Below are 21,511 nucleotides of genomic sequence, written 5' to 3' on the forward strand. Positions count from 1 at the left end.
CCTCTTTGCTCCCGATGGAATGTGTTTAGCGTGAGCATCTGTAGGGGCATACATGTGAGAGTCGGCTGAGTCGACCCAGAGATTCAACTCGGGGGACGGGGACGCCGCTCGGTGGTGAGGATCCCCTCGTGGACCTCTGCACTTCGTTGCGCCGCGATTGAAACGTCTGATAGTTTTTCTCGCAGATGTTACGTCATCTGATCGGCCAAATTTGATCGGCCGTTTTGAGAACGCCGATCAAAACCGATAATGGGAATATCGGCCGATATGGATCGGCGCCGATCAGATCGGTGCATCCCTCTTGACAATAGTCCAGGTGTATTGGTGCACGTCGGGCTGTTGAGTGACCAGCAGCTGGCCGCTCTGTCCATTCACCTCACAGTATTGATCAGACAAGAAGACAAGCTGATCAACTCCATGACTCTTGATCCAAACAGAACGAGGGTTCGGCTGTAGCCTCCTTGAAACACACTATTGAGAACATATTCGCTGACATGCACGTGATGAACACAGTTTTTGTTGTTGTTTTTTTCATCGCAGACTTTTTTTTGCCTTAGGCGCTCGGGAAAACGGCTTAGGCGTGCGCCCACATGTTCTCTATGCAGGAAAAACCTTGTTTGAGGCACATTATTATTTTGGGATATTGGGCTATACAAAATAATCTGGATTGAATTATGCTAAAATCTGTGTTTGCGAAACAAATCTCTCTCTTCCTGTTGCTGGTGTGAAATGCATTCTGGGATATCAGCTGTTTACGGGAAGCGGACTTTGAATTGGAACACGTACTCTAACACGGGCTGCGACTCACGCCGAGTCACGAGAACACTGATTGGTTAACGGCCTCTATGTGTGTGTGTGTGTGTGTGTCTGTGTGTGTGAGTGAGTCTATGTGTGTGTCTGTGTGTCTATGTGTGTGTGTGTCTATGTGTCTGTGTGTGTGTGTCTATGTGTGTCTGTGTGTCTATGTCTGTGTGTCTATGTGTCTGTGTGTGTCTGTGTGTGTGTCTATGTGTGTGTGTCTGTGTGTGTGTGTGTGTCTCCTCACCCATTTCCTTTGGGCTGCTGGCCTCGTAGGGCTCGTTGGAAGCAGGAAGTGACCTCATCTTGGCGCTCAGCCGCTCTCTCCTGCTGCTGTCTGCACCGACACAGAACCAGAGGTTTGAGTCATCTGGCTGCTGATTGGCTCTCGCTCTTCATCGGTAAACACAAACACGCTCTTTGATGAACAGGTATATCTGATCATAGGAGGCTCTGGAGCTGAGAGCCGGCTGGAGGACAGATGGGTGACACATGTGCTGCCAGGGAGCTGGCCAGCCTCTGGCCCCGTCTCTAAACCCGTTTCTAAACCAGTCTCTAAACCCGTCTCTAAACCCGTTTCTAAACCCGTTTCTAAACCCGTCTCTAAACCCGTCTCTAAACCCGTTTCTAAACCCGTCTCTAAACCAGTCTCTAAACCCATCTCTAGACCCGTCTCTAAACCCGTCTCTGGCCCCGTCTCTGGCCCCGTCTCTGGCCCCGTCTCTAAACCCATCTCTAGACCCGTCTCTAAACCCGTCTCTAAACCCGTCTCTGGCCCCGTCTCTGGCCCCGTCTCTGGCCCCGTCTCTAAACCCGTCTCTGGCCCCGTCTCTAAACCCGTCTCTAGACCCGTCTCTAAACCCGTCTCTAAACCCATCTCTGGCCCCGTCTCTAAACCCGTCTCTAGACCCGTCTCTAAACCCATCTCTGGCCCCGTCTCTGGCCCCGTCTATGGCCCCGTCTCTAAACCCGTCTCTAAACCCGTCTCTAGACCCGTCTCTAGACCCGCCTCTAGACACGTCTCTAAACCCGTCTATAAACCCGTTTCTAAACCCGTTTCTAAACCAGTCTCTAAACCCGTCTCTAAACCCGTTTCTAAACCCGTCTCTAAACCCGTCTCTAAACCCATTTCTAAACCCGTTTCTAAACCCGTCTCTAAACCAGTCTCTGGCCCCGTCTCTAAACCCGTTTCTAAACCTGTTTCTAAACCCGTCTCTAAACCTGTTTCTAAACCCGTCTCTAAACCCACCTCTGGCCCCGTCTCTAAACCCGTTTCTAAACCCGTCTCTAAACCCGTCTCTAAACCCGTCTCTGGCCCCGTCTCTAAACCCATCTCTAGACCCGTCTCTAAACCCGTCTCTAAACCCGTCTCTGGCCCCGTCTCTGGCCCCGTCTCTAAACCCATCTCTAGACCCGTCTCTAAACCCGACTCTAAACCCGTCTCTGGCCCCGTCTCTGGCCCCGTCTCTAAACCCGTCTCTAAACCCATCTCTGGCCCCGTCTCTAAACCCGTCTCTAAACCCATCTCTGGCCCCGCCTCTGGCCCCGTCTCTAAACCCGTCTCTGGCCCCGTCTCTGGCCCCGTCTCTGGCCCCGTCTCTAAACCCGTCTCTAAACCCATCTCTGGCCCCGTCTCTGGCCCCGTCTCTAAACCCGTCTCTAAACCCATCTCTGGCTCCGTCTCTAAACCCGTCTCTAGACCCGTCTCTAAACCCATCTCTAAACCCGTCTCTAAACCCATCTCTAGACCCGTCTCTAAACCCATCTCTGGCCCCGTCTCTGGCCCCGTCTATGGCCCCGTCTCTAAACCCGTCTCTAAACCCGTCTCTAAACCCGTCTCTGGCCCCGTCTCTGGCCCCGTCTCTAAACCCGTCTCTAAACCCGTCTCTGGCCCCGTCTCTGGCCCCGTCTCTGGCCCCCGTCTCTAGACCCGCCTCTAGACCCGTCTCTAAACCCGTCTCTAACCCCGTCTCTGGACCCGCCTCTGGACCCGTTTCTAAACCCGTCTCTAAACCCGTCTCTGGCCCCGTCTCTAAACCCGTTTCTAAACCCGTCTCTGGCCCCGTCTCTAAACCCGCCTCTAACCCCGTCTCTGGACCCGCCTCTGGCCCCGTCTCTAAACCCGTCTCTAAACCCATCTCTGGCCCCGTCTCTAAACCCGTTTCTAAACCCGTCTCTAGACCCGTCTCTAAACCCGTCTCTAAACCCGTCTCTAAACCTGTCTCTAAACCCATCTCTGGCCCCGTCTCTAAACCCGTCTCTAAACCCGTCTCTAGACCCGTCTCTAAACCCATCTCTAAACCCATCTCTGGCCCCGTCTTTAAACCCGTCTCTAAACCCGTCTCTAGACCCGTCTCTAAACCCGTCTCTAAACCCGTTTCTAAACCTGTTTCTAAACCCATCTCTAAACCCGTTTCTAAACCCGTCTCTGGCCCCGTCTCTAAACCCGTCTCTAGACCCGTCTCTAAACCCGTCTCTAAACCAGTCTCTAAGCCTGTTTCTAAACCCGTCTCTAAACCCGTTTCTAAACCCATCTCTGGCCCCGTCTCTAAACCCGTCTCTAGACCCGTCTCTAGACCCGTCTCTAAACCCATCTCTGGCCCCGTCTCTGGCCCCGTCTCTAAACCCGTCTCTAAACCCATCTCTGGCCCCGTCTCTGGCCCCCGTCTCTAGACCCGCCTCTAGACACGTCTCTAAACCCGTCTCTAAACCCGTTTCTAAACCAGTCTCTAAACCCGTCTCTAAACCCGTCTCTAAACCCGTTTCTAAACCCGTCTCTAAACCCGTTTCTAAACCCGTCTCTAAACCCATTTCTAAACCCGTTTCTAAACCCGTCTCTAAACCCGTCTCTAAACCCGCCTCTGGCCCCGTCTCTAAACCCGTTTCTAAACCCGTCTCTAAACCCGTCTCTAAACCCATCTCTAAACCCATCTCTGGCCCCGTCTCTAAACCCATCTCTAGACCCGTCTCTAAACCCGTCTCTAAACCCGTCTCTGGCCCCTGCCTCTAAACCCATCTCTAGACCTGCCTCTAAACCCGTCTCTAAACCTGCCTCTGGCCCATCTCTGGCCCCGTCTCTAAACCCATCTCTAGACCCGTCTCTAAACCCGTCTCTAAACCCGTCTCTGGCCCCGTCTCTGGCCCCGTCTCTAAACCCATGTCTAAACCCGTCTCTAAACCCATCTCTGGCCCCGTCTCTAAACCCGTCTCTAAACCCATCTCTGGCCCCGTCTCTGGCCCCGTCTCTAAACCCGTCTCTAAACCCATCTCTGGCCCCGTCTCTGGCCCCGTCTCTAAACCCATCTCTGGCCCCGTCTCTGGCCCCGTCTCTAAACCCGTCTCTAGACCCGTCTCTAAACCCGTCTCTAAACCCATCTCTAGACCCTCTAAACCCATCTCTGGCCCGTCTCTGGCCCGTCTAAACCTGCCTCTAAACCCATCTCTGGCCTGGCTCTAAACCCATCTCTGGCCCCGTCTCTGGCCCCGTCTCTAAACCCGTCTCTAGACCCGTCTCTAAACCCGTCTCTAAACCCATCTCTAGACCCGTCTAAACCCATCTCTGGCCCCGTCTCTGGCCCCGTCTCTAAACCCGTCTCTGGCCCCGTCTCTAAACCCGTCTCTAAACCCGTCTCTAAACCCGTCTCTAAACCCGTCTCTGGCCCCGTCTCTAGACCCGTCTCTAGACCCGTCTCTAGACCCGCCTCTGGACCCGTCTCTAAACCCGTTTCTAAACCCGTCTCTAACCCCGTCTCTGGACCCGCCTCTGGACCCGTTTCTAAACCCGTCTCTAAACCCGTTTCTAAACCCGTCTCTGGCCCCGTCTCTAAACCCGTTTCTAAACCCGTCTCTAAACCCGTTTCTAAACCCGTCTCTGGCCCCGTCTCTAAACCCGCCTCTAACCCCGTCTCTGGACCCGCCTCTGGCCCCGTCTCTAAACCCGTCTCTAAACCCATCTCTAAACCCATCTCTAAACCCGTCTCTAGACCCGCCTCTGGCCCCGTCTCTAAACCCGTCTCTAAACCCATCTCTGGCCCCGTCTCTAGACCCGTCTCTAAACCCATCTCTAGACCCGTCTCTAAACCCGTTTCTAAACCCGTCTCTAGACCCGTCTCTAAACCCGTCTCTAAACCCGTCTCTAGACCCGTCTCTAAACCCATCTCTGGCCCCGTCTTTAAACCCGTCTCTAAACCCGTCTCTAGACCCGTCTCTAAACCCGTCTCTAAACCCGTTTCTAAACCTGTTTCTAAACCCGTCTCTAAACCCGTTTCTAAACCCATCTCTGGCCCCGTCTCTAAACCCGTCTCTAGACCCGTCTCTAAACCCGTCTCTAAACCCGTTTCTAAACCCGTCTCTAGACCCGTCTCTAAACCCGTCTCTAAACCCGTCTCTAAACCCGTCTCTAAACCTGTCTCTAAACCCATCTCTGGCCCCGTCTCTAAACCCGTCTCTAAACCCGTCTCTAGACCCGTCTCTAAACCCATCTCTGGCCCCGTCTTTAAACCCGTCTCTAAACCCGTCTCTAAACCCGTCTCTAAACCCGTCTCTAAACCCGTCTCTAAACCCGTTTCTAAACCTGTTTCTAAACCCGTCTCTAAACCCGTTTCTAAACCCATCTCTGGCCCCGTCTCTAAACCAGTCTCTAAACCCGTTTCTAAACCTGTTTCTAAACCCGTCTCTAAACCCGTTTCTAAACCCGTCTCTAAACCCGTCTCTAGACCCGTCTCTAAACCCGTTTCTAAACCCGTCTCTAAACCCGTTTCTAAACCCATCTCTGGCCCCGTCTCTAAACCCGCCTCTGGTCCCGTCTCTAAACCCGTCTCTAAACCCGTCTCTAAACCCGTCTCTAAACCCGTCTCTAAACCCGTCTCTAAACCCGTCTCTAAACCCGTTTCTAAACCCGTCTCTGGCCCCGTCTCTAAACCCGCCTCTGGCCCCGTCTCTAAACCCGCCTCTGGCCCCGTCTCTAAACCCGTCTCTGGCCCCGTCTCTGGCCCCGTCTCTAAACCCGTCTCTAGACCAGTCTCTAAACCCGTCTCTAAACCCATCTCTGGCCCCGTCTCTAAACCCGTCTCTAGACCCGTCTCTAAACCCGTCTCTAAACCCGTTTCTAAACCTGTTTCTAAACCCGTCTCTAAACCCGTTTCTAAACCCATCTCTGGCCCCGTCTCTAAACCCGTCTCTAGACCCGTCTCTAGACCCGTCTCTAAACCCGTCTCTAAACCAGTCTCTAAACCCGTCTCTAAACCCGTCTCTAAACCCGTTTCTAAACCCATCTCTGGCCCCGTCTCTAAACCCGCCTCTGGTCCCGTCTCTAAACCCGTCTCTAAACCCGTCTCTAAACCTGTTTCTAAACCCGTCTCTAAACCCGTTTCTAAACCCATCTCTGGCCCCGTCTCTAAACCCGCCTCTGGCCCCGTCTCTAAACTCGTCTCTAAACCCGTCTCTGGCCCCGTCTCTAAACCCGTCTCTGGCCCCGTCTCTGGCCCCGTCTCGAAACCCGTCTCTGGCCCCGTCTCTAAATCCGTCTCTAAACCCATCTCTGGCCCCATCTCTAAACCCGTCTCTAGACCCGTCTCTAGACCCGTCTCTAAACCCGTCTCTAGACCCGTCTCTAAACCCGTTTCTAAACCAGTCTCTAAACCCGTCTCTAAACCCGTCTCTAAACCAGTCTCTGGCCCCGTCTCTAAACCCGTTTCTAAACCCGTCTCTAAACCAGTCTCTGGCCCCGTCTCTAAACCCGTCTCTAAACCCGTTTCTAAACCCGTCTCTAAACACGTCTCTGGCCCCGTCTCTGGCCCCGTCTCTAAACCCGTCTCTAGACCCGTCTCTAGACCCGCCTCTAGACCCGTCTCTAAACCCGTCTCTAACCCCGTCTCTAACCCCGTCTCTAACCCCGTCTCTGGACCCGCCTCTGGACCCGTCTCTAAACCCGACCCTGGACCCGCCTCACACACACACACCAGGCCCCAGACTGCATCACCGGGGGCAACACCTCACAACACTCAATCTCAAAGGATCGATGAGTCAGCTTTCTGGCTCTTGTACCTCACGTTCCTCCTCAACTCATGGAAGAGAAACCGAAATACTGGAAAGGTCATTAGCAAAGAGAGAATTAGACCAGTTAGACCAATTGTACCAGTTAGTGACCAGTTGGACCAATTAGGTACCAGTTAGACCATAAAGAGTGAAGCCTCACATTACTCAACATGTACAGACTTCACAGGGAACAGGGACAACTCTCAGTGACCTCACACATCAGAGGCCATGCCCCCTTCTCAGTGCTAACACTGACATCCAACATCACAGCTGCCCGTCAGAAGAGAACCTAAACTAAACCACTTCAGGTCAGATAGGGGTCAGGACTCTTTCCTCACGAGGAATGAAATATACACATAGATCTATATATATATAGATATCTATATATATATAGATATATATCTGTGTATATATATAGATATAGATATATATAAAGTTTTTTTTAACTTTTGGAGTTGCCCAAAAAAACCTTTCCAGACCAGCAGGCTTGGACCGTCTGGGGCTCTGGACCCCGGGCCAGACCAGCAGGTTGTAGGACTCACCGGTACTGCCGGCGCTGCCCTCTCTCCCTTCTCGCCGCCCTCTGGCGCTGCCTGACTTCCCCCTCTGGAGGGAGAGAGAACAACAGGTGAGATCATAAATATCATCATTTAAACCACAAAAATGTCTCATAAGACACAAAGAAACCAGAAACAAGCACACTGGAGGGATCATGATAAGGCTCCAACATCAGCATCATCACCATCACCACCATCACCATCACCATCAAACACGTATCTCAGACAGAGACAGAGAGAGAGAGAGAGACCTGTTCCCTGATCTCCTTCATCTTCTCAGCTTTCTTCAGCTTGGTGGCGTATTCCTGAACCTCCTTGAGTCCCATGTCTGTGCACAGCCTCACCAGGAACCGCAGGCCTGGACACACACACACACACACACAGTGAGCCCCTGCTCTGCTGCCGGTCTGGTGGTAAGCTGCGTGAGGAAGAGGAGCATTACACTCCATGTTGTCGGTGAACTTGCAGTGGATGTCTCTGTAGGTCTCCAGAGCTCTCTGGTAGTTCCCTGTGGAGGAAGAAGAGACTCAGAAACTTCTGAACCGGCTCAGGTCCAAGACAACTAGATCACCAGATTCATCACTTGACTTTTCTCTCATGGCGTGGGGAAGTAATTGTGCGTAGCACGGTGTTTGACCCTCAGCCTGATGCCTGACAACACTAGAAGGTTCCTGAAAGAGCTCTCACCACTTCTTCTGTAGCAGCTGGCCACCATCAGCTGCCACTTCACCTGAGTGGGCCTGGAACACAGGAAGCAGAGGTTAGGGGTAGAGGTGAGAGGGTTAGGGGTTAGGGGTAGAGGTTAGAGGGTTAGGGGTAGAGGCTGGGGGTTAGATGTAGAGGTTAGGGGTAGAGGTTAGAGGGTTAGGGGTAGAGGTTAGGAGTAGAGATTAGAGGGTTAGGGTCAGGGGTTAGAGAGTTAGGGTCACAGCACATTTCACCAACGAGGCAATGTAAAGGTCTTTATGTTTTAAGGGTTAGGTGAGACGAAGCATGAAAAAAACACCAGGAAAGGTTTTTACAACATTTTAAAACAGCTGCTAAAGAGCCCAGAGGATTAGATTCAAACAGGGGAATAAAAGCTATTAAAAGATAAATGTATTTGAAGTGACAGTTTAATTTTGATGGCTGAAGCATAAACACGGAACATGACTTCTTTAAGATTCATTTTGAAGGAAGCAGCCCTGAACCAGAAGACCAGAGCGGTCTGGTTGTGTGTCTAGGCGCAACATACGTGTACTTGAAATATTTCTGAAGACTTACCCAAGAAATACTCCAGTGTTGAAGTATTTTCTTTGGCTCTGAACTGCCAGTTGTGTAATAACCCTAATGCTGTGCAGGGTGGTGGCTACTTACTGGATGAGCGTGGCTCTCTCAAAGTACAGGATGGCCTTCTCGCAGAACTGCGTCTCGATGTAGTACGCCCCGAGCCACTCGATCACCTCGATGTTGGAGGGGAAGTACCTGAAGGACTGGAGCAGCAGAGCATTCACACGCCGTCCTCCATCAAAGATAATAACCTCACAAACACGCGTCCTGGCAATGCGGCCAGAGCCAGGCAAGAGGCCCGTCCAGCAGCACCGAGGAGGAGGAGGACTGTTTCTCTTGTGTCATGGTGGTGATGAGGTATTCTTTGTCAAGTCATCAAAAACATTTTTGCTAAACCAGAACAGCTGCTGATTCCAACGTGGAGTCTTTGGATTGGTAGAGATTCACACGAGACAATAAAGAGAGGTCGGGTCCCTTTCTGGGGCCCCCAAGGACCTGGTCTCAGGAACCAGCTGGACACTAGACCACTGATGGTAAATGTCCTTTTAAAACACAATGGTGCAAGTCGAGAACATAAAGGGATATCTGCTGTCGCTCCATTGAGTTCTGTGTGAAATATACATCTCCAACATGGCCGTTAACTCGGCCAGCTAGCTTTCTTAGCTAGCTCTCTTACCTATGTTCCAAATGTTACGTTACCCGAAGAGTTCTCTGCAGCGACTCTCCTTTAGCCATCAGCGGGAGGAGAGCGACACGTTGCTGGTGAAGTGAGAACATCTCGTAGCTCACGCCACGTCTGAGTGTCTCGTCTTTCTAGAAGACGTCTCGTCTTTCTAGAAGACGTCTCGTTTTACGCCACTGACTTTCTTCACATTCAAAATGTATCTCTTAAATTGCCAAACATAATTAAAGCTGCGAGCAGCGATGAACGGGTCCTCGCTCATCTGCGCCGGTTGGGGGCGCCGGCGGGATGTCGGCCCGCTCGGCCGAGGACGCAGGCACGCCGGTCGGACTTGTCGCCGTTTGTCACGTAACCCAGTAGGTAGCACTTTGAGTCTGTGAACATATCCATGCATCATATGTCTCAAAGAGAAGACCACGTCATGTAAATTAAATGTAGAAAAAACCCGATAACATTATTTTTGCCTTAGCCTGGAATCGAAAACAGGTCTCTAGGTCACAAGGCAAGGATCTATTGCCCTGCGACACTGATTAGATGTAATTGCATCAGCCGTAGGGGGTAACATTATTGTGAAAGTGAATAAATTATGGTTATTTAACTTTTTAATAGGTGTTCCTATAAAAAATGTGTTTCTTTCTTCATGTGTTCAAGCCTCGACTGGCATCACGCATGATTTGTTTTGGAAGGATTGGATGAGTTTAAGCAATAGTTTTTAACACAAAGAAATCACATAAAGTAGGCAATTATTGGCAGTGACAAAACGTCAATTCCGCCAATTTCGGACAAAAAGTCATTTTTCTTTGATTGTTCAAGTCTTGAGATTCTCTAAAAATGATTTGAACCGATTCTGTTGGCGTTTTGTGAGAGAAATCCTGAGATGTATAAAAGTAGAAAATGGCAAATTCAAGCAAAAAACACCCAAAGACGGCCAACTTTGGCGAATTATTGTAGCGCCCCCTATTGTTCAAATTGCACAAAATTGGCTTTGTATGTTCCAGGAAGCATTCTGCACATATTCTGCAAGTTTGGAATTTTTACTCACAATAGTGTTGAGGTTATGAGCATGACAAAACATGACACGCCCCTAAAATGTTCGTTGGGCCATAGATACTTAACACAATGAGATATTTCAAAAAGGATGATAGATCTGAGATGATATAGCTTCAATAATCATTATCTCAAATAGGTTTGGTATGAATTGGACCCAGCATGTAGGAGAATTCACAAATTATGTGTTTTTCACAAAATTCAAAATGGCGGAAAATCTAAGTAGGCGGAGCTAAGGGCTCAGAGGCTTTTTTGTAGAGCAAGTCCAAGTAGACTTGGATAACGAATTTCAAGTCAATCGAACATACTGGGTGAGGGGCGTCGCCGGTCAAACTTTGAGGTGGCGCTAGAGAGCAATTTTTGAAAGCCGAATTTCGAGGTCCATGTCATCCGTCTATTTTCATCAAGCCTGACAAGCTTGTCAAATTTGGTGAGTTTTGGGGAATGATACGTACCCCCAATATGCGCCCAATGTTCAAATAAAAAAGCAGAATAATAATACCCCTAACAATTTCAATAGGGTCCTCTCGGACAGACTTCGTCTGTCGCTCGGACCTTAATAATATTTGTAATTCATGGATCAGTATTTGTCTCTCGTTGTTGAAAACTGTATATAATAAGTTCCCAGGTTGGTCCACTGGAAGGGGCGGGGCGTAGCTCTCTATTGGACTTCATATTGCGGTACCTCGTAGTAGTATTGGAAAGCCTGGGACTTGTCTCCCTCGCCGTCGTAGAGCTCTCCCAGTTTGGCCAGGGCCCGGGGGTCTGTGTGGGTCACACTCAGGACCTGAAGCAACCACTCGATGGCCTGTTGGGGGTCCTCCAAAAGCTCATACATGTAGCCAGTGAGTCAAGGGCAGGTTTGAATCCTCAATGAACTGAAACATCCACATGAAGCAGACACATCACACATCTCCCGGTCAGTAGGATACAGGTTGGCCAGCTGGTACATGACCTGGGCGCTGTTCCTCAGAATGGCGTGGAGCTTCAGGAAGCAGTCCAGAGCCTCCTCCAGACGATTCAGTGCTTTGTAGGATAGACCTGGGCAAGAGGACGCTGTCACTAAGGGGCTCTGAAGAGGGCATGGCCCTCAAAGTGCTTGGAGGTCACTCTCCTGCCGTGGTACCCAGGTTGAAGAGGGCCTCGGTGCAGGAGGAGTCGTTCCTCAGGGCCTCCTTGTACAACTCTCCAGCCTTCTCGTAGTCCTGCTTGACGAACATTATGTTGGCTTTGTTGATGATGGCGGCCGGATTGTAGCGGTCGGCGGTCACGGCGAGGTCGGCGTAGCGGTCGGCCTGGTCGTAGTCCTTCTCCTGCACCGGGGGAGAGATGAGAGGAAGCTGGACAGACACCGCAACACATGTCATCTCATGAGAGGACCTCACCAGGAAGTAGAGGAAGGAGAGGTTGGTGGCTGCAGCGCTCTTCACTCTGCTGTCCTTCTTCTCAAACGTCTTCAGAGTCTCCACCGCCTGGCAGGGGAGCAGTGAATTGTGAGAGCGCCTCCCGCAGGATGGATCGCCACATTACAGATGAAAGCTGGCGTTACTACTTTTAAAAAAGACTATAAGCAGCTGCAGCGTACTTTAATGCATTCTGTGTACTGGGGGAGGTTCTCAACAGCAATAAGGTGGAGAAGTCTCACAACTACAACTGCACCACCACAAGAGCACCACACGCATGCACCCACGGATACCAAGCTGCAACGTGTTCAATATCAGATAAACACAGAAATATGAAATATAGAGACAACAAATTATAGAAAACAACTCTTATTTTGTCCTTGTTTTCAAAATAACATTGTTTTGTAAAATGCCCCTTAAGTCTTTTACCCACTTTATGCCAAATGTAACAATCAACATGTATATGTATTTACATGAAAGCACGGTGATAACAAATAACATTAGAATTAAAATGAATCATTATGAAACAAAGAAACATCAAATGTGTTGAGGAAACAAAACCAGACAGAAAAAGGGCAATTTTTAAATAAAGTGCATGAAATTAAAATGATATTCAGTTATTATGAAAATATGATATAATGATGAAATTAAATGTTATAATAATATAGTTTAGTATTCATAGTTTCTTACATTTTTTGGTTTGTTTAGATATTTGACACAATAATTGATGTAATTGTCTTTCATTTCTTTTTGTTCCATAAATAACGAAAGAAAGTTGCTGCTGCAGTTTAATAAATAATAATAAATAAATAATCCCAAAGTTGCTCTTGTTCCAGAAGGAACCAGAACATCACATAGTTCTGTTGCTTGTGATCCAATAACTGCGTGGCAGAGATAACTATATCTGGGAGGAAAAAGAACAACATCTGAAACCGAAGGAAACATACCTCAAGCTGAGGCATGCAGAAGGAAAGGAAACAAGGCGAGAGCAAAGGGAACCAGTGAGATGCTTCATGGCACCAACACATGTCAATGAACACATTCATGATGCCAATAAACACGTGATCCAAAGAGGAGAGGGTCCAGGAGGACAGCCTCCAGCGAGGGGAGCGTTTAAACGTTTAGTCTCCTCAGTTGTTCTAATGGAATGTGCTCTTTAAATAAAGATATGACTCTAACGACGTATAAACGTCAGACTCGGCAGTTATACCACAATAATACAACTGAATGGAGACAGTTTCTCTTTCAGCCTCTCTTACCCTCGTGTAATGATATGCTCTACAACGGATGTTCTGCTTCTCCTCAACAAGCTCTGACCCCTGTGGTCTCCCTGACCCCTGTAACCCCTATGACCCTTGTAACCCCTCTGGTCTCCCTGACCCCTGTAACCCCTGTGACTCCTGTAACCCCTCTGACCCATGTGACCCTCTGACTTCTGTAACCCTGTGACTCCTGTTACCCTCTGACCCATGTGACCCTCTGACCCCTGTGACCCCTCTGACTCCTGTTACCCTCTGACCCATGTGACCCCTCTGACCCCTCTAAAACCTCTGACCCCCATGACCCCAGCAGTCACCTGGTTGAAGTCCTTCTGTCTCAGGTAGGTGATGGCTTTGTTGATCTCCAGATCGTTGGCGAGCTCCACATACTGAGAGCTCTTCACCATGTCCACACACCTGCAAACAACAACAACAACAACCACCACAACAACAACACGTGAGCGGTGTGTAATGCATCGTTTGATGCTCATCGCTGGAAAAGCATGACGTTATAAACAAGTATGTGGCCGATAACTTGATCTGATCCATGAAATACAATATCAGATCTTTACTTCATACCAGGACAAAATACATGAATTCATCTTCAACACTGGTCGGTCCAGAGGCCCCCAGGAGCAGGTCAGGGGCCCGAGTGATACAAGGGCCTTCAGGGATGTTCTGGAAAACATCCACGGCTCAGGAAGGGAGGCAGAGCCGACCCCAGGCTGGTCTCAGGGGTCAGGGACATGGGGGTCATGAACATGGGGGTCATGAACATGGGGGTCATGAACATGGGAGTCAGGGACATGGGGTCAGGGACATGGGGGTCATGAACATGGGGGTCATGAACATGGGAGTCAGGGACATGGGGTCATGAACATGGGGGTCATGAACATGGGGGTCATGAACATGGGGGTCAGGGACATGGGGGTCATGAACATGGGAGTCAGGGACATGGGGGTCAGGGACATGGGGGTCAGGGACATGGGAGTCAGGGACATGGGAGTCAGGGACATGGGGGTCATGAACATGGGGTTCAGGGACATGGGGTCATGAACACGGGGTCAGGACCACAGGGTCAGGGACATGGGGGTCAGGGACATGGGGGTCATGAACATGGGAGTCATGAACATGGGGGTCATGAACATGGGAGTCAGGGACATGGGGGTCATGAACATGGGGGTCAGGGACATGGGGTCATGAACATGGGAGTCATGAACATGGGGTCAGGACATGGGGTCATGAACATGGGGTCATGAACATGGGGTCAGGGACATGGGGTCAGGGACATGGGGTTCATGAACATGGGAGTCATGAACATGGGGGTCATGAACATGGGAGTCAGGGACATGGGGTCATGAACATGGAGGTCATGAACATGGGGGTCATGAACATGGGAGTCAGGGACACGAGGTCAGGACCACGGGGTCAGGGACACGGGGTCAGGACCACGGGGTCAGGGACATGGGGGTCATGAACATGGGGGTCAGGGACATGGGGGTCATGAACATGGGGTCATGAACATGGGGGTCAGGGACATGGGGGTCATGAACATGGGGTCATGAACATGGGGGTCATGAACATGGGGGTCAGGGACATGGGGGTCAGGGACATGGGGGTCATGAACATGGGGTCATGAACATGAGGGTCATGAACATGGGAGTCAGGGACATGGGGTCAGGGACATGGGGTCATGAACATGGGGGTCAGGGACATGGGGTCATGAACATGGGGGTCAGGGACATGGGGGTCATGAACATGGGGGTCAGGGACATGGGGGTCATGAACATGGGGTCAGGGACATGGGGTCATGAACATGGGGGTCAGGGACATGGGGGTCATGAACATGGGAGTCAGGGACATGGGGGTCATGAACATGGGAGTCAGGGACATGGGGGTCATGAACATGGGGGTCAGGGACATGGGGGTCAGGGACATGGGGGTCATGAACATGGAGGTCATGAACATGGGGGTCAGGGACATGGGGTTCATGAACATGGGAGTCATGAACATGGGGGTCATGAACATGGGAGTCAGGGACATGGGGTCATGAACATGGAGGTCATGAACATGGGGTCAGGACATGGGGTCATGAACATGGGGTCATGAACATGGGGTCATGAACATGGGGTCATGAACATGGGGTCAGGGACATGGGGTCATGAACATGGGGTCATGAACATGGGGTCATGAACATGGGGTCAGGGACATGGGGTCATGAACATGGGGTCAGGGACATGGGGTCATGAACATGGGGGTCAGGGACATGGGGGTCATGAACATGGGAGTCAGGGACATGGGGTCATGAACATGGGAGTCATGAACATGGAGGTCATGAACATGGGGGTCAGGGACATGGGGTCATGAACATGGGTGTCAGGGACATGGGGGTCATGAACATGGGAGTCAGGGACATGGGGGTCATGAACATGGGAGTCAGGGACATGGGGTCATGAACATGGAGGTCATGAACATGGGGGTCATGAACATGGGAGTCAGGGACATGGGGGTCATGAACATGGGGGTCAGGGACATGGGGGTCATGAACATGGGGGTCATGAACATGGGGTCATGAACATGGGGTCAGGAACATGGGGTCATGAACATGGGGTCATGAACATGGGAGTCAGGGACATGGGGGTCATGAACATGGGAGTCATGAACATGGGGGTCATGAACATGGGAGTCATGAACATGGGGGTCATGAACATGGGGGTCATGAACATGGGGGTCATGAACATGGGAGTCATGAACATGGGGGTCAGGGACATGGGGTCATGAACATGGAGTCATGGGGTCATGGACATGGGTCAGGGACATGGGGTCATGAACATGGGTCATGAACATGGGGTCAGAACATGGGAGTCTCAGGGTCATGGGAGTCTGGGCCTAGACATGGGGGTCAGGGACCTCAGAGTGAGTCTCTGGGGTCATGAACATGGGGTCATGAAGGGGTCATGTCTCTAACCTCAGAGTGTCTCTGGTGTCTCTGGAGTCTGCCTGTTGCTAAGGAGGCGGTCCTCGTCTCTAACCTCAGAGTGAGTCTCTGGTGTCTCTGGAGTCTGGGCCTGTTGCTAAGGAGACGGTCCTCGTCTCTAACCTCAGAGTGAGTCTCTGGTGTCTCTGGAGTCTGGGCCTGTTGCTAAGGAGACGGTCCTCGTCTCTAACCTCAGAGTGAGTCTCTGGTGTCTCTGGAGTCTGGGCCTGTTGCTAAGGAGACGGTCCTCGTCTCTAACCTCAGAGTGAGTCTCTGGTGTCTCTGGAGTCTGGGCCCGTTGCTAAGGAGACGGTCCTCGTCTCTAACCTCAGAGTGAGTCTCTGGTGTCTCTGGAGTCTGGGCCCGTTGCTAAGGAGACGGTCCTCGTCTCTAACCTCAGAGTGAGTCTCTGGTGTCTCTGGAGTCTGGGCCTGTTGATAAGGAGCGGTCCTCGTCTCTAACCTCAGAGTGAGTCTCTGGTGTCTCTGGAGTCTGGGCCTGTTGCTAAGGAGACGGTCCTCGTCTCTAACCTCAGAGTGAGTCTCTGGTGTCTCTGGAGTCTGGGCCTGTTGCTAAGGAGACGGTCCTCGTCTCTAACCTCAGAGTGAGTCTCTGGTGTCTCTGGAGTCTGGGCCTGTTGCTAAGGAGACGGTCCTCGTCTCTAACCTCAGAGTGAGTCTCTGGTGTCTCTGGAGTCTGGGCCTGTTGCTAAGGAGACGGTCCTCGTCTCTAACCTCAGAGTGAGTCTCTGGTGTCTCTGGAGTCTGGGCCTGTTGCTAAGGAGACGGTCCTCGTCTCTAACCTCAGTGAGTCTGGTGTCTCTGGAGTCTGGGCCTGTTGCTAAGGAGACGGTCCTCGTCTCTAACCTCAGAGTGAGTCTCTGGTGTCTCTGAGTCTGGGCCTGTTGCTAAGGAGACGGTCCTCGTCTCTAACCTCAGAGTGAGTCTCTGGTGTCTCTGGAGTCTGGGCCTGTTGCTAAGGAGACGGTCCACGTCTCTAACCTCAGAGTGAGTCTCTGGTGTCTCTGAGTCTGGGCCAGTTGCTAAGGAGACGGTCCTCGTCTCTAACCTCAGAGTGAGTCTCTGGTGTCTCTGGAGTCTGGGCCTGTTGCTAAGGAGACGGTCCTCGTCTCTAACCTCAGAGTGAGTCTCTGGTGTCTCTGGAGTCTGGGCCTGTTGCTAAGGAGACGGTCCTCGTCTCTAACCTCAGAGTGAGTCTCTGGTGTCTCTGGAGTCTGGGCCCGTTGCTAAGGAGACGGTCCTCATCTCTAACCTCAGAGTGAGTCTCTGGTGTCTCTGGAGTCTGGGCCTGTTGCTAAGGAGACGGTCCTCGTCTCTAACCTCAGAGTGAGTCTCTGGTGTCTCTGGAGTCTGGGCCCGTTGCTAAGGAGACGGTCCTCGTCTCTAACCTCAGAGTGAGTCTCTGGTGTCTCTGGAGTCTGGGCCTGTTGCTAAGGAGACGGTCCTCGTCTCTAACCTCAGAGTGAGTCTCTGGTGTCTCTGGAGTCTGGGCCTGTTGCTAAGGAGACGGTCCTCGTCTCTAACCTCAGAGTGAGTCTCTGGTGTCTCTGGAGTCTGGGCCTCAGGTTTCTGTTGGGATGAAAAACTGAAAACAACCAACCAGTCGAATCCGGTCACAAATGATGTCTCGATGGCTGGAGCGATGAGCTTAGCCGCCGTCATGATGTACTTCTCAGCCAGGACTTTTCTGTGTGGGGAACAACAACAACAACATCATCAACAACAACAACAACAACACAAGGTGGTGCTGAAGCGTTCCTCTTACAGATCTCTCTCCATCTGGTGCAGCCTGTCGTTCTTTATGGCCTCGAGGACCATCTCAGAGTCAGCGTCCTCCTGGGAGACGGCAGGTTTCATGAGAGGAACATCCAACGCTTCTTTAATCTTAACCCTTGTGTTGCCTTAGGGTCATTTTGACCCGAATCAATATTACACCCTCCCCCCGCTTTAGGATTAATTTGACCCCATTCAATGTTTAATGTCGGTGTTCTTTCGGTAGTCAACAAACAAACATAAAGTGCCTCACACTTAAACTTGGAAAACAATATTAATTCTAATAATTTTCTGGAGGTTTTAATTGCTGGCGTCAATATTGAACCCAAAGGGTAAAATATGTTAGTAAATATAAAGGTAACAGGAGGGTGAAACATTGAATCGGGTCAAAATGATCCAAAGGCGGGGGGAGGGTGTAATATTGATTCGGGTCAAAATGACCCTAAGGCAACACAAGGGTTAAGTGGCTCTTCTCCTCCAGTTCATAAGCAGCAGACTCTTCATCGTATTTGTATATACCAATGCAAAACAATCATTTTGTAAACTTGGGAATAAATAAATTCAGATAACTGACTATAGTATTAATATCAAGACGTAATCTGCCTACCAAAAATACAACCCTTTATTTGAATGAAGTAGTAATTATAATAACCAACTTGACTTATATAGCACCTTTCCAAACACAATAAAACCACAAGAGTAAAACACATAAAACACAATAAAGAGACCAATGGTTCATCGAGAGCAGGCCGGGCCCCCCGCGGCCCCCAGGCTCCTTTGTTATGGATGAAGCTGGAACCAAAGAGAAGAGCCTCTCTTCAGACTCACATGGGACGGGAGGTACTTGTCTTCGTCGTCCACGCCCAGAGGAACCGAGATGAGCTTCTGGAAGGCCTTCTTCATCCGCTCCCGGTCCCCGATGGCGTAGTAGCACAGGATGAGGTTGAAGCCCGTCTTGATGTTGGGGCTCTCGCTCATGATGTGCTCGAAGGACGTGATGGCGTCCGAGTACTGGCCCATGCGGACGAAGACCACGCCGATGTTCTGCATGATCTTGATCCTCATCTCCTTGTGGGCGTTGGAGATCTGGTCCAGAGCCATGCGGTAGAACTTGATGGCCTTGGGGTAGCTCTTCTGCTTCACGTAGATGTTGGCCATGTTGACCTTCAGGCGACCTGAGGAGAAACCCGCCAATACGGAACAAATAATACCAAGCAAGAGGCATTATGGGTATTATGCTTGTGGGAGTTTGTGATCGGGTCAGTGGAGCAATGATACGTGTCTTTGAGGACCTTTAAAGCGCTTTATAAATGTGATGCATTATTCTTGTATTGTTATTAATACAGCCGAACATGTTCGTCATTCTCACTAAACACGTCATTCAAATTGAAATAAGCTTTATTGGTATGAATGTTCAGCTTACTTTATTGACAAAGCTCAAATAACATCATTTAAATGCACATTCTTGCATAATTATATTTTACACAAGGATAAGATATTAACTAGATAACAAATACACTTTAAATGAATCTTTTGCAGACGTAATCCATCAGAAGCTTTTACTACAGAGCACCTCTCAATGCTCGAGTCCATACATGTGCTCCATGGGAAGAGCTGCCCGACGTGTCGGAGCCTCTTCACGAACATCACAAGTTCACCAGACATCGCTGAACTCGTGTTTTCATAATGAATATGACGTTGATCTCAGAAACAAATACCCTCATATTGTCAGCACTCACCTGCGTTGCTGAACATCTTGTTCTTCACGATCACCTGGTAGCTGTTCAGGGCCTCTGGGAACATGTCGTTGTTCGCATACTGGTTGGCCAGATTGAGCAACACCTGGCAACCAGAGGCAGGGATAGGGTTATTATTGTTATACCTTCAAGAGTTCTGAAGAAAATCATTACTCAAAACTAAAAAGACAAAGAATGCAGGTGATATACACTACCGTTCAAAAGTTTGGAATCACCCAGACAATTTCGTGTTTTCCATGAAAACTCACTTTTATTTATCAAATGAGTTGCAAAATGTATAGAAAATATAGTCATGACATTGACAAGGTTAGAAATAATGATTTGTATTTGAAGTATTACTTTTTTTCTTCAAACTTTGCTTTCGTTAAAGAATGCTCCTTTTGCAGCAATTCCAGCATTGCAGACCTTTGTCATTCTAGCTGTTAATTTGTTGAGGTAATCTGTTGAAATGTCACCCCACGCTTCCTGAAGCACCTCCACAAGTTGGATTGGCTTGATGGGCACTTCTTGCGGACCATACGGTCAAGCTGCTCCCACAACAGCTCAATGGGGTTGAGATCTGGTGACTGGCCACTCCATTACAGACAGCAAGCTGCCTGCTTCTTCCCTCAAGAGTTCTTGCACAATGTGGAGGTGTGCTTTGGGTCATTGTCCTGTTGGAGGAGGACATTGGCTCCAATCAAGCGCTGCCCACAGGGTATGGCATGGCGTTGCCAAATGGAGTGATAGCCTTCCTTATTTAAAATCCCTTTTACCTGGTACAAATCTCCCACTTTCCCAGCACCAAAGCAGCCCCAGACCATCACATGACCTCCACCATGCTTGACAGATGGTGTCAGGCACTCTTCCAGCATCTTTTCACCTGTTCTGCGTCTCTCAAATGTTCTTCTGTGTGATCCAAACACCTCAAACTTGGATTCATCTGTCCAGAACACCTTTTTACAATCTTCCTCTGTCCAATGCCTGTGTTCTTTTGCCCATACCAATCTTTTCTTTTGATTGGCCAGTCTCAGATATGGCTTTTTCTTTGCCACTCTGCTTAGAGGCCAGCATCCCGGAGTCGCCTCTTCACTGTCGACGTTGACACTGGCGTTTTGCGGGTACCATTTAAAGAAGCTGCCAGTTGAGGACCTGTGAGGCGTCTATTTCTCAAACTAGAGACTCTAATGTACTTGTCTTCTTGCTGAGTTGTGCACCGGGGCCTCCCACTTCTCTTTCTGCTCTGGTTAGAGCCCGTTGGTGCTGTTCTCTGAAGGGAGTAGTACACACCGCTGGAGGCCATTTTCAGTTTCTTTGCAATTTCTCGCATGGAATAGCCTTCATTTCTAAGAACAAGAATAGACTGGCGAATTTCACAGGAAACTTCTTTTTTTCTGGCCATTTTGAGTCTTATCGAACCCACAAATGTGATGCTCCAGATAATCAACTAGCTCAAAGGAAGGCCAGTTGTATAGCTTATATCTCCAGCATAACTGTTTTCAGCTGTGCTAACATAATTGCACAAGGGTTTTCTAATCATCCATTAGTCTTCTAAGGTGATTATCAAACACAATGTACCATTAGCTGTCGCCTCACAGCAAGAGGGCTGTGGGTTCAATTCCCGGTCGAGGCGGTCCTTCTGTGTGGAGTTTGCATGTTCTCCCCGTGGCAGCGTGGGTTCCCTCCGGGTTCTCCGGCTTCCTCCCACATTCCAAAGACATGCCGTCAGGTTAATTGATCTCTAAATTGCCCATAGGTGTGAATGTGAGAGTGAATGGTTGTCTGTCTCTATATGTGCCCTCGATGGACTGGCGGCCTGTCCAGGGTGTCCCCTGCCTTCGCCCTATGTCAGCTGGGATCGGCTCCAGCGCCCCCGCGACCCTAATGAGGATAAGCGGTATTGATAATGGATGGATGGATGTACCATTAGAACACTGGAGTGATCGTTGATGGA

General features: G+C 50.0%; 1 protein-coding gene across 1 annotated transcript in view; it reads right to left on the reverse strand.

Annotated features, from left to right (window-relative positions):
* ift88 (intraflagellar transport 88 homolog) overlaps positions 1 to 21,511 on the reverse strand; it is a 37,147-nt gene that overhangs the window by 6,093 nt on the left and 9,543 nt on the right. Inside the window, exons 9-23 of the mRNA XM_056427582.1 lie at positions 19,561 to 19,663; positions 18,650 to 18,996; positions 17,814 to 17,884; positions 17,649 to 17,735; positions 13,369 to 13,468; positions 11,775 to 11,861; positions 11,516 to 11,702; positions 11,294 to 11,430; positions 11,075 to 11,209; positions 8,748 to 8,863; positions 8,079 to 8,131; positions 7,834 to 7,899; positions 7,643 to 7,749; positions 7,377 to 7,440; positions 1,046 to 1,135 (exon numbers count right to left, since the gene is read on the reverse strand). Of these exons, the coding sequence (XP_056283557.1) occupies positions 1,046 to 1,135; positions 7,377 to 7,440; positions 7,643 to 7,749; positions 7,834 to 7,899; positions 8,079 to 8,131; positions 8,748 to 8,863; positions 11,075 to 11,209; positions 11,294 to 11,430; positions 11,516 to 11,702; positions 11,775 to 11,861; positions 13,369 to 13,468; positions 17,649 to 17,735; positions 17,814 to 17,884; positions 18,650 to 18,996; positions 19,561 to 19,663 (1,750 nt within the window). The remainder of the gene's footprint in view (positions 1 to 1,045; positions 1,136 to 7,376; positions 7,441 to 7,642; positions 7,750 to 7,833; positions 7,900 to 8,078; positions 8,132 to 8,747; positions 8,864 to 11,074; positions 11,210 to 11,293; positions 11,431 to 11,515; positions 11,703 to 11,774; positions 11,862 to 13,368; positions 13,469 to 17,648; positions 17,736 to 17,813; positions 17,885 to 18,649; positions 18,997 to 19,560; positions 19,664 to 21,511) is intronic.

Source organism: Pseudoliparis swirei, chromosome 2, assembly GCF_029220125.1.
Source record: "Pseudoliparis swirei isolate HS2019 ecotype Mariana Trench chromosome 2, NWPU_hadal_v1, whole genome shotgun sequence".
NCBI classification, from domain to species: domain Eukaryota; kingdom Metazoa; phylum Chordata; class Actinopteri; order Perciformes; family Liparidae; genus Pseudoliparis; species Pseudoliparis swirei.